The sequence below is a fragment of the Thamnophis sirtalis genome, unplaced genomic scaffold, assembly GCF_051295495.1.
Source record: "Thamnophis sirtalis isolate CommonGarterSnake01/CBP01778 unplaced genomic scaffold, rThaSir2_p1.2 scaffold_6, whole genome shotgun sequence".
Classification (NCBI taxonomy): domain Eukaryota; kingdom Metazoa; phylum Chordata; class Lepidosauria; order Squamata; family Natricidae; genus Thamnophis; species Thamnophis sirtalis.
This window is the reverse complement of record NW_028261386.1, coordinates 79525263-79538904: the sequence shown is the minus strand read 5'-3', so window position 1 is coordinate 79538904 and position 13642 is coordinate 79525263. Positions and strand designations below refer to the sequence as shown.

The 13642-nt window shown below is 36.4% G+C and overlaps 1 protein-coding gene across 3 annotated transcripts in view; it reads left to right on the top strand.

Annotated features, from left to right (window-relative positions):
- The window catches only part of TIAM2 (TIAM Rac1 associated GEF 2), a 227818-nt gene that overhangs the window by 197211 nt on the left and 16965 nt on the right, over positions 1-13642 (top strand). For 2 of the 3 annotated variants that reach the window (XM_087718253.1, XM_087718254.1), the window contains 2 exons: positions 12147-12320; positions 13330-13398. In XM_087718253.1, coding sequence (XP_087574379.1) covers positions 12147-12320; positions 13330-13398 — 243 coding nt within the window. Of the gene's footprint in view, positions 1-1132; positions 1275-12146; positions 12321-13329; positions 13399-13642 lie in introns of those variants that run through there. The other variant, XM_087718255.1, reaches the window with a different exon arrangement.

The following is a 13642-nucleotide window of genomic DNA, read 5'->3' as shown; positions in this document are numbered from 1 at the left end:
GGATCCCTTTTCATGGATTTAAAATAGCTCTATGTTTCTTTTAGGATCAGTGTTCAAGTTCAACACCTTTGTGCCATGAAAATCCCAATACATAGCTCTCCGTCTTCACTTTTAATAATCTGTTGGAACCTGTCTAAAAGGTCACAATCTGTTCTTCATCATGGTGCCAGTTTCCTTGCTTAAATTAAAATGGAGATTGTTGCATTGTGTGTTTCGTTGCCTCTGTATTTTTTTAAACTGCAGCATGCTAATCAATATATCATCTAAAGACGAAGGAAACAGACTTTCTATCTCAAGAATTTCAAATGCCTTTGTGGTTTGTCCCATATGCCTAGAATTAATACCAAATTCCGATGAATGGCTATACCCTAAAACAAAATGGTAATATGGATATAAATAGTAAGCTGACTTCAAATATTTTTCCTTTACATTGATTGGTTAGGATCGTTGTAAGAAAGAGTAGGAAAAAGATAGACAAAAGTCCACCTTCTCTTCCTCAGAAGACACGTAATCGTGTGTGCATGTGCATGGGTGCACATAGAAGCTTGGTAGGATTGTTCACAATGTATTATGGTTAATGTTAGAATCCTTTGTCTTGGATAATGTAAATACTTTTAGTAGGACATCTAGAGACATCTAAGAGTGGAGAAGTGGTTCCACTTGGATGAATGTCCAGCTAAAGCTGCATGATTGATAACCCTACAATTTCTACAAGTGAAGTGACTGTCCTTTTGTCAGAAAGTGCCCATTAGAGCCATTTGGCATGACCCTTCTTCAGCAGTGTGTGTGTGTGAGAGAGAGAGAGGGGGGGGAGAGGAAGGGAGATGGGTGGGGAGTTATAAAATGATAATTGCTGTAGCAATCATGTGAATGAAAGCCAGGGAAAAAAATGCATATCTTCCATTTTTAAAAACAAAACATTCTCCCTGTTATAAATACCCATAAGACTTTTGCAGCAAAATGCTTCTGAAAAATGCTTGATTTCTGTCCTATTTCCTACTGATGTCGGATTTCCCTGGATGCATTTTTTCCCCAAAGTATAGTGGCAGAGGAATCTTTGTCATTATGTAATATTGTAAAGTGTGGGGCTCTGTGGAAGTGCAGTGTGGAGAAGAGGGGTGGTGACGCCAGGAGTTTTTCAGTGCAGATTGGAAGAGCAATCAGTTCAGGGAGTCTTTCGTGAAACGGAGATTGCAAGCTATGCTCAGCTCTTAGCAGACAACAGCTTGAGATAACTGGGCTTGGAGGGAGCAGATTCTTTTTCCTTTTTATATGTAAGTGAGGAAATAGACATCCTATTTCATCTAAACTTCACAAGTGCATCTGTTTGTCTATGTATATAATGCACACTTATGTTTGATGATGTTGCTACCTTTCTTGGAAGCTGTATTGTATTCTGTATTTTAAAACTTAAGCAAAGTAGCACCTTACTTTAAAGATATAGCTGTTTTAGTTGTAGATTATTTTTACAAAACACAGATTCATTGTCTGTGGGGTGGGGGAACTCTGCTCTTACCTGTCTTTAGTAAATTAACAAGTGATTAGCTAAATTAATAAACAGAAATGACTGTCAGTAAATGTAAAACTGAGCTAAAAGAAAAAAAACTGAGATGGTAATTAATTTGCTGAAAATAAAAATCATTTTCTCTTTTAAGGACTGAAAATCTATGTTATGTTGATGATCCTTTAATTTTAGATTCCCCCCCCCCCCCGCCGCCGCCAGTGATGTTCTTTTTTAGTGAGTCTTCACTCTTTGCTTTTGTTTAAAAAAATGAGCATGAAGATAGTTTTCTTTTACAACAGCAGTGAAATTTGCTAAAAGGTTATGGACAGAAACACACTTGGTAAGACTCAGGAGGATTAAAATATAGATTTAATGAGAATGGTGCATCCTCAGCGATTGCCTTAAAAACATGTATGAGTATTGTTAAAAGACTATAAGACGTTGACATGCCTGGGGATGCAGTCTAATTGTGATTGAATTTGTGTGTTGAGTTGAGCCATTTGAGGCCCTGGGTGCTCTGCTTCCTTTTGTGTAAATGCTGCAAAAGTGAAGACCTACACCTTAATTATACACCAAATGCTGCTATGTTATATAGCATAGTTGAATCAAAGCATCTGCCTTTATGTGTGTAGCTGGTTGGAAGTTAAATTCTTTCTTATACATGTCTTAATAAGTTCAGGCTAATTTACTTCCAAATAAGTATACTGAAAATCACACATTCCCCAAATTATTTGAAAAGTACTATTTCTGTGAATTAGAAATTTAAAAAAAATGATGATGCATCTTATATTATTTATTAATAGAATATTTAGATTGTATTGAAATGTAATATAAATTATTTAAAAGCCTATATTGGTATTTCTCACTATCCTATTCATTGAGATAAAGGGTATTTTAAAATATTTATGAACCTTTTAGAGTGACTATGCCAGATGATGTGAACTTAATTGTTTTGACACTTGACCATGTACCAAATAGTGAAGATCTGTGTCTGGAATGTAATATGGTTTGATAACCTGATTTTTATATTTCAAACTAATATTTCCATATTTGAAAATTTTTGAGATAGAATTATATTTCCGAAGAAAATGGAATGTTACATTGTGCTAGCCAACCACTACATAATGAATAGCTATATAGAAACAGAAAGAAAGCATATTAAATGTTTTAATGAACAGCAAGCTGTGGAAGGCGAGGAAAGTCTAATTTTACTGTATATTTCTGGCCATTCAGTGCTGAAACCCCAATATTCCGTCAAGGAGATAGACATATATTTAGGTAAGAGATGTGAAAATTATGCTGGAGGAAGAACAAGGAGTGATTTTTCTTCCTTTCTTGTGTTTATAGTGTTGGGATTTGGGTGAGAACCATAATGACATAAGTTAGAACTTCTCTGTGTTGATGTACTGGACATTCATGTCCAGTTCTTGCCGCTCAGGATTGCTTTAGGTGGGTTTTGATTGTAAATCTGGAGACATATGGCTGTTACGTGAAAGAAACCAAGACTCAGGATAGAGTTCAGAAGGGAATGAGAGTTTATTCCATGCAATCTGTATTCAAGAATCTGATCTATTAACAGCCAAGGCAAATTGTTGCCAGATAAAAGTCAACAGGCTTCAAGGGAGGCTAGAGGTAGGTCTTTTTTGATGGTGTAGAGACTCTCGACTGATGATGCACTTGATCCCACCATTGGGCTCAGTTTAGTCCTCTCCTACAAGTGATCAGTGTGCACAAGGGTAGTGGGAACTGAACTAAGTAGCATGACCCCATAAACTCTTGTGTGGCTTTAATATGTCAGGAGGTTCATGTGAAATCTAGATGTGTGGTCTGCTAGGTGTTACATTCTTGAAATTCCAGAAATGTTTTGACAAAGGGTCTTTGCTTAAAGATCTTGAATAAAGTTAGGTTTACTATTACAAAGCAGGAAGCAGACAATAGGACTAAATTAAAGATTTTGTACAATGTAAATAAATTAATTATGTGGTTCTCCAAAGAACAGACTGGAACTGATGCCATTTTAATAGTCAGAAAAGATTATGGAGTAAAACTGAGAAATAGATTGTCATCCAGGTCATGGTTGTCCCAAAGGTGCTTTTTCAGGAGGCAATTGGATTTTCTTGTTCTTTCTTTGAAGATGTTCTCATCCAAGAAGCTTCTTCAGCTCTGAAAGGATAGTGGATACAATTTGAGATGAACACCCTTTGAATAGTGTGGGAGTAGGATCACTATTCAGGTGACACTGAGGACACAGATAAACCTCCAAGTGCTGACACTTTAAAAGGATGCAAATGACCAGCTGTCTGCAAGGAATATAAATCCCTCCATTCCCCACTATCCTGTCAGAACTGAAGAAACTTCTTGGATGTGAAGTGAAAGGTATTCAAAGAAAAAACAGTCCAGTTGCCTCCTGAAAAAGCACCTTTGAGAGATTAGCCCTAATGCTATCACATGGCATTAAAGGCAGGATAGTGAAATGTAAAGCATATTATAGCTAACTCCATAATTAGGTGGAACAAATCAAGATGGGACAGCACATTTTTCTACTGAGGTAAAACAAAAATCTGTTTCCTAAAGGATGGTGAGGCAAATGAGTGAACATTCAATTTCTCTACTTCAGTCTTGTCCGTTTTTGACTTCACCACTTCCCCAAATTATCTTTAAAATGTTAAGCAGCACTTTTTATTCATAAAAAGAAAATCAAAAATGTTTTTGACATCCCAATCTTACACATAAACATGCACATACATGCACTCTTGTTGTCTATGCACATGTTTTGTAGGTGTTTAGTAATTTGGAAACAATATTCCTTCTGAGAGGCTTATATGTGACAGGTTGCATTTTAAAATTCTTACCAAATACAAAATAATTTCTTTCGCCATTAGACAGATTAATAAACTTTGTAGAGAGGTGACACAATTCCTGAGTTATGGAGCAAGCTTATAAATGACCCAAACTCCCTTTTGGAGCTTGCAGGCAGATTGTGTCAAACTCCTATGGAAAATACAAATAATCCAGTGCATAAAAAACACTTTTGAAAATCGTAGTTTTTCCAGAAAAAATTGCAGCCAGCACTTACCACTATAAGCTGTCCATATTACTACTGACAGCCTTATATGTTATCTAGTTATACAGCCAGTATACTGTAGGAGCAGTTATTTGGATATAAATAGACCTTCCATTCTAAACATCTCCTTAGCATATTTGTTCACTTCAGCTCTCCCACCATTTTGTCTTTTAAATTTTTGTTTAAAAAAAGAGAAAAAAGTGAAAAGAGAAAAAATAAAACTAACAGTATGTTAAGAAAACCTCAGACTTCAAAGCAATCCTGACAATGTAATCACACAGAAAAATCCTGAACTGTCCTTCCCATTATATTGATCAAAAACCAGTTTATAAGCAGAGAATAAACATATCATAAACCCAAGTTGGATGGCACGGTTTATCCATTATAGAAAAGTAGCATTCCTTGCAATCCCCCAATTTATTAATTAAAAAAAAATCTAAGCTATTAGTACTCCTATCAGCTCATGAAGATGTTTTTAAAATATCCAGTGTATTCAAATTGGAATTAACCCAGATTGTAAATTTAGTTTGCAAAAAGGGATCCAAATAATATTTATTTATCCCAATATCTTCCAAATGTGGAAATAATCTGAGAACATTGCAGAATCATAACTAAAAGTAGATCCCATCCCTGCCATGATATCAAAAGATTTACATCGTTGTTTTTAAAATGCCGTATCATAGGTTTGGGATGGTTACCTGGCTTGCAGAAAAGAGCAAAGCCAAAATGTTTGCCTGGTTATAAAGCTGAAAGTTAGGAAAGTTAACCCCACCTTACTCCAATTTTATGATGGACTTCTTGACAAAGAAAATCCTGTCATTCTGTCAACGGAATCTTTACTCAGCCTTTAAATCCATACAAGCCTTTTTAAAGGTAGTCAATCCCACTCTTCTTCCTGACAGCATTTCATTTTTTTAATTAAAATGAGAAGAACAAATAGTGCTGGCTTTTAAAAATGTTAGTGTTAATTGCTCTGTTACATAAGTGCATATTTTTTTACTTCTAATTAATCCATGATGCCATATTAAACATTTAAACATATACTGTTGAACTATTATATAATAAAAGGTTTTCAGAGACAATACGCAGATTTCCCATGTTTTTAATGTACTTTCTATCTTAGCCCAAATATCTCTTCCCTAGTTAATCACTTTTGCTTCAGATATTAAATACATATTTTAGGATCCCCCCCCCCTCCAATTTTCCTTTTATTACATTCATAGAGATCTTCATATCTGACTTCTCTTTAACACAGCATAGACATTTTGAAGCTGTTGGAATTCCTATCCCTGGATATTTCAGGGTCTGTCAAATCAACTACTTCATTGTTCAGTCATTTATGAGTATCATTTTAAATAGCGCTGATGCCCTTACAGGCCTTTCGGGCACTTTCTCCAATCCAGTGCCTGCATATAGATTGGGTGAAATTATAACTTCTGTATGTCTGAGGGAGCATGACTTTTGGCAAATTCTGGGAATTTGCACACAGTGTTTTGGAGGGATATGGTGAGAAGTATCACTTTCTATTTTTCTCTTTGATGTGAATGTAACTACTCCATAGGAGTTGACTTAGTAAGCTACATATGACTCTGTAAGTATTTGCAGGAGCACTGCATTTAAAGCTTCCCAAAAGCTTTATGGAAATCCACATAAATAGGCTGGAGTCTCATAGTAGTTTATCACAACGTCTATTAGTTGATTTTGGTTTTCGCCTAGTCATTACATTATGGCATTTGTGACTATTTATAACCCCAGCCCATTCATTTATATTCATGATTTCATAATTTATGGCTTGGCTCTTTCTTTTAAGTTAAGGATTATGTTGACTAAAGTCAAAAATAATAAGTTTCCATGTGATTGCTGTAATCTCCTTGGAAATGTTTGTTGACCACAATGGGAAGGATGATTTTGGCTTATCATGCATGGTATTTAGTACAAATCACAATGATGAAGAAATGATAAAACATGTGCTAAGATATTTCAAAACAAATCTTGGCCTTTTATGCCTATGCAATGTCAGATGCAAATATGTAAGTCATAGGACAGTGTTGCCGAACCTTTCTGGCACTGAGTGCCGAAATGGGAGCACATGTGTGTGCCGGAAACCAGAAGAGCAGCTGCCCAGTGCGCATGCATACGCTGCGAAGATGATTTTCTGGTTTCCGGCACACGCATCGCACCGGCCAGCTGGTCTTCGCATGCACATATGCATCAGAAACCGGAAGACCAGGTGACCGGAAACTGGAAGATCATCTTCCTGGCACGCACATGTGCACTGAGCGGCTGCTCTTCCAATTTCTGTTGCTCCTGCGCACATGAAGACCAGGTGATCTGAGCTCCGGAAGCCAGAAGAGCAGTGGGTGACAGCTCATGTGCCCAGACAGATGGCTCTGCGTGCCACTTCCAGCATGCATGCCATAGGTTCACCATCACAGTCATAAGATTTCCCCTCTTTCCTCCCCTGCAGATGTTTCGAAGTTAGAATTGTGCTATGTGGAACATTCTCCTTTTGAAGATTGGAATGGCCCCAACCTGTTAGCCTTCTGTAAAGCTTTTAAGGGCTGGCTATGCTCCTGAAGCTGCCCCAAGGATCCTGCCTCCTGGCTATATTGTTAAGAGGCCAGATGTCTTGCTCTGTGTTTACTTAAATTAGATGTTTTCATATTTTCACTGTATTAATGAATTTTACTGTTTTTATTATTTTAAAATGTTTTTAAGATTTTAATTGTAATATATGTTTTTGAATTTCCCAGAATCATTTGCTATAGAAATCAAACAAACAAACATAAATCACACTTAGGAACCATTAGAAGTTAAACCAAGACCTAACCTATCACAATTAATTATTACACATTTAATTTACGTAGCACATTTCAAGCTATTTATCTTAGGTCTAATTGATGAGAATTTCTCTTGATTAACACAACCAGTATTTTTCCTCTAATTTTACAAATGTGGGAAGTTACAGGAGCAGATATGATGGTTGAAATATTTAAAACAAATGGTTAACCATGCTTTGATTTTGCTAATTAAGAGTTTGTGCCAGCTGCCATATGGGCCATCTTGCAATTCATGAAGTCATTAAATCTGTTAAATTTCATTTTCCCTCCAATGCGGAACCAGAAATAAGGAGGGAAATATTATTGACTTGAGAGCTAAGCAGCCTTTTTCAGTCATGGTATAATGGTGTGGGAGTCTTTTTTTAAAGATCTCTTGAGAGAGCTATATATCTTGCATTCCTTTTTCTTTTTTAGTGTACCAAACGGAAATAAGAAGGCGGGTTGCTTTAATTAAGGATCGTTGAATTCTGTATACAAGTATGAATGCCAACTAATTTAATTGAATAGTTTTTTTCTTTTTTCTTTTTTGTATTTGGACTGGTTTTCCGATGCATGTACTTCTTGTTACTACACATTTGGTAATTTATAGCAGAATCTGTGAACTGACTTCCTTGAAAAACACCATGCTTCTACCCTCATGGAAAGCTCTGGTTTTGAAGAATTTTGAAGAATTAACATGTTATTACTGTAAATCAGTCTACAGTAACTTACAGCAAAGAAGCAGGATGTTTATTTTCTTGTTACTGCTTACCCTGCCCTTGGAGATTGCCTTTTGCTGAGTTGAAGAGTTAAATCACCCTATATAGGAAAGTTTCAGCAATTAAAACACAATGATTTTCTATATTATTTATGCTGCCTGGACTGTCCAACTGATCATTTGGACTGAGATTATTTTTTACAGTGCCTAAGAGAAGATTTAGAGTTACATATTTTATATAAATAATGCCATGCATTTGTTCCTTCATCACTTAATGTAATGTTCAGAGACACATATCCAAATGTGGAGTTATTTCTTCAAACTGATTTTCAACAGATGTGTTAGATATAGTCCCTTAATTGCTCACTGGAAAGTCTAATACATGTGAAGGGCATGAAGTTCAGAAAGACTTCTCTAAAAATTTCCAAACATCTCTAATTATCTACTATTTTAAGAATAATTTTGTACAGAAAGATTTGGACAAAACCCAGCAAAATATAAGGGAACGCCCTTTCCAGCATGAAGTTGTTATCAGTTTGGATACAATTTTCTACTGATGCAATTATAACTAGGATAAATAAAGGTCATGTATAATTTTATACATACTATAATTTTATAGAGGCACGCGGTGACTCAGTAGCTAAGATGCTGGGCTTGTCGATCAGAAAGGTCGGCAGTTTGGTGGTTCGAATCCCTAGTGCCACGTAACGGAGTGAGCTCCTGTTACGTGTCCCAGCTTCTGCCAACCTAGCAGTTTGAAAGCATGTAAAAAATGCAAGTAGAAAAAATAGGAACCACCTTTGGTGGGAAGGTAACAGCGTTCCATGCGCCTTCAGCGTTTAGTCAGGCCGGCCACATGACAACGGAAACGTCTTTGGACAGCCCTGGCTCTTCGGCTTTAAAACGGAGATCAGCACTGACCCCTAGAGTTGGGAATGACTAGCACATATGTGCAAGGGGAACCTTTACCTTATAATTTTATAAATAGCGTAAAATGTCTGCCGTTCTGCTTTCTGGAATGGTGTCATTTTTAAAAAAAAACACATTACGCTTTAGCATTCAAGTCACTTAACAGTGTGTCAGTGTCACTGAAAATTGCTTTGGGTCTCTTCAGGGCACCAAGTGCTTTATGTAATATTACCTGATCTTATGGCTTTGTTTGTACTATAATTTTAACAAGGTTTCTTAGTTAGAGACCTTGCTGAGGGATTAGATATATAAAAGTAATTGCTGTCTTGCAATATTTCCATTTCAATTTAGGGGATTCTTCTGGAGATGATAAAAAATAACATTGATTGTTTGGATTTGGTTTTCACAGTGCTCTTTACGTGCACTGCTTAATCTCTAAAGACTCCTGGTGATTATTTCACTATATATAAAAAAAAGTTAAGGCATACCTGTGAAACGATGGACCTATAACAGCCTGCTTAGTATAACATGTAAGCTTTACAGAAGGGATCTCTGTTGGAAGACATGGGAAAGTAGGTTAGATTTAGGATTCGTTATTTTACAGTTGAGTAGTGCTTAATTTTAGAACATCTAGCTGAGAAGTATACCTTGAAGTATCCTTTATGTTGCTTTCATCAATTTCAAATCACACTTTCAATTCCAAGGGATAACTTATGGAGAAAGTAGGGCATTCTTTATTCAGGGAATAATATTATTCAGAGAATAAAATCCAGCTTCTATATGAAAATACTTATCTGAGGATTCAGTGTACAATGCACAGTTTCTTCAAACCAAGGGATAAATCAAAGCTACATATTAATTCCCTTCCTGTTTAAATTCTGCATTAATTGGTCGGCCCAATTGTTCTTTGACCCCAGCTTTATTCTTCCAATGGTCAACAGGTAAGCTCTGAGAAGAGCCATTTGTGTCTTCGGGTCAGTTGTTGTAAGACAAAAATCATGCTTTTCTATAAATGTTTAACAAAAGCATAGTTGTGTATTGGTGAACATAAAATAGATTCAGATGTATAGATATTGGATGTTGTTTTCCAGTCTTCAGGCTCCTGGAGGACTTGGACTGAAAAATCAGAGATCTGGGTCTACAATTCCCAACCTTTTCTTCTCCAACATAAATTTGTACACTCGCTCTCTGATTAAGGCCTCCTAAGGCAAGGCAATTGTCAAGCTATTATATGGTGCATTTCCAAGAACTTCTCCATCCTGGAGACAATTCAGGTTGCTATCTTTGGGATCTGTCATTGTGTTCCCAGTGCTTGGAGGCAAGATCTATTTCAGTAGCAGCACATATGTGAAAAAACAAAATCATTTACTGGCTTAAACTGACATTCTGCCATGAGGTCTCAGACCCCTTGATTCTACTGGGTAATTTTTACTTAAGTTGGAAGAAGATTTTGGAGTCACATTACCTTGTCTGGCTTCAAAGAAAGCAAAACCAGAGTTGAGAATTCAGCTTTGGGAAAAAGAACAAAGCAAGAAGCCTCTGCCATTTTCTTCCAGGGGAATTTCAAACATTGTATAGCAAAATTCAAAGTCAAAGTAAGAAGAGGAATATAGAGAGAGGAAGGTACATATGTGAACAGTTATAAACTGCATCTATGAATCCACAAGTGATCACTGCAGTAGTCACTCAATGGGGTGTTTTGAGCACTTAAGAGATTGTTCTGCCAATGTCTTCAGTGATAGCATCTAGTTTTCATGCTTTCTATTGGGCTATTTTTTTTTATTCTGTTACTTTTTAAAGCACTACAGTAATGAGTATCACTTTATAAATGGGCTGCCTTTAGTTTTAGCTTTTATTAAATCCTAAATCCTTTCCCATTCTGCATTATGGAGCCATTTGGCAGAAATCTCGTTCATGTTACATTATGAATGTAAAATGAAAGATGGCTTTTAATTAGAAAAACTGTTCCACAGATATTGGTTTCAGTTTAATGATTTTAAAGAGGTAGATGATTGTCTAGATGATTGTCATTAAGGTGACGATTACCTATTTATTACATTGAATGAGGTGTGGGTTTTCTAAGAATTTGCCTGGTTTTATATTGACCCTTTGTATCAAAGGTGCTTTCCCTCTGCCCTTTCTAGTAATAGATTAGTCCAAAGGCCTATTCAAACAGTACTGTCCATGCAAAACTGTCAAACCAATGGCTTCTTTAATGTCTCAACTGGTAACCCAGGTAATTTTCTTCTGAATCAACTGCTAGAAATTCAAATAAAAAAACTGAGCCATTGATACTAAGGCAGGATAGACTCTGCAGTCTTTCAGAAATACATTATAAGTATTCTTAAAATAAATTAATGAGTCACTAAAAAAAACAAGCTACCATCTTCAGTATTGTCTGTTCTCTCTCTTTCTCTTTCATATGTACATATAAAGTGTGTATATTAGTGGTGGGATTCAATTTTTTTTACTACCGGTTCTGTGGAAGTGGCTTGGTGGGTGTGGTGTGGTGTGTAGCTTGGTGGGCGTGGCAAGGGAAGGATACTATAAAATCTCCATTCGCACCCCACTCCACAAGAAGGATACTGTAAAATCCCCATTTCCTCCTGATCACCTGGGACTCGGGAGGTAGAGAATAGATGGGGTAGGGGCCAGTCAGAGGTATTTACCGGTTCTCCGAACTACTCAAAATTTCCACTACCGTGTCTCCAGAACTGGTCAGAACCTGCTGAATACCATCTCTGGTGTATATGTATAAAATGTTTGTATAAATTTTTGTATAGGCATCAGGTTGGAGACTGGGAGTCCCACCTTAACCACAAAACAATTTGGGTGGCCTTCTCTCAGCCCTAGGAAGGAGGCAGTGGCAAACCACTTCTGAAAAACCTTCTGAAAAAAACCCGCAGGCACTTATCCAGGCCATTTCAAAGAATTGAATTCACTTAAATGGAAGAAAAGAATAGGCATATATGTATCTATTTTTTTGGAATGAAGAATCTAGGTAACAAATTAGAATATATGTACTATTATAGATTTCAGCTTCAATCCTGTAAATCTATCCACAACTGAACCATCAGAAGAGGAGCCCATTGTAAGAAAAATACAATAAACTGTGCTCTTTTCAATCTGCAGAGCACTAGAGATATCACAACATTGTGTCCACATTTCCATGAAACTCAGGTGAATGGGATGGAAGGAATAAAAGATATTTCCCTTCAAAAGCCATTGGCAAAACAACTTACTGATGCAGACAGACTCCGGAAGGTCATTCAAGAACTTGTAGACACAGAGAAATCTTACGTAAAGGTATTAGGCATGCTTAACTGTTCCTTTGTCTCTGTTAATCTTCCTCCATTATTTTTGTGTTTGCTTTCTGTATATCACCAGAGTTTTGAGAAAAGAAAATAGTAGCCACAGACGCATTTCCATAGTGTTATATACGGTAATCCTCTTTCAAATGTATTGCTTAGTGATGATACGAGTTACAGTTCTACAAATTCGGAGGGCACCAAACTGAGGAAGCTTGAATTACATAAGGGTGGCCCTCAATAGTTATTTGTTTAGTGATTATTCCAAGTTACAATGGCACCAAAAAAAGGGACTTATGACTGCTTTTCACACTTATGATCATCGCAGCATCCCCTGTGATCACATGATCAAAATTTGGATGCTTGGCAACTGACTCATATTTATTGCAGTTTCCTGGAGTCATGTGATCCACCTTTTGCCACCTCCCGACAATCAAAATAAATGGGGAAGCCAGATTCACTTAACAACCCTGTTACTAACTTAACCATTGCAGGGATTCACTTAACAACTGTGACAAGAAAGGTCATAAAATGGGGACAAAACTTACTTAACAGCTGTCATGCTTAGCAACAGAGATTTTAGATTCAATTACGGTCAAAAGTTGGGGACTATCTGTGCAAACAAGATATGAGGGAGAGATTGAGGGCAGAAGCATAATGAAAGTGGAGAATAGATCACCAGATCTGATATAGCCACATTCTTAGCTTTGGTCTCTTTTGTTAAGGATTTCTAAGAAATTTCCCTTCTGGGAATGCTGCCTAATATCATACTTATAGACATAGATGAATGCATAACTAAGTATTTTATAATATGCTCATTGTTTTGACAGTTAAAACAGCATATAATAATTAAATACTCAATAAACAGGGTTTTTTCCCTTAGAAATGTTACAGTGACCTAAGTAAAAAAGCATTATCTCATAACAATTGCCTTGTGCCCTCACATGTTAAGAAGAGAGTTGATTTTAAAACTATGTAAATCTAAATAATGTTTGATGTTCCTCTAGGATCTGAGCTGCCTCTTTCAATTATACTTGGAACCTCTTCAGAATGAAACTTTCCTTACTCAAGACGAGGTGAGATGTTTCTGTGGTTATTTTAACTGCTCTCTAATCTTATGGAGGTTATGAGCATTTCAACTATATCAGACATTTTAAGAGCATTTTCTTTTCTTTTGAGTTAGCTGTGCCTTGATGATCAAAGTTGACCAACGTCCCTATCAAAAATGTTTCAAAGAAGTCCTTAGTTTCAGAAATTATCTTGTTCCTCTGAAATTATTAATGCAGTGTACCACTTTGTTTATCTCTAGCTTAACACAAT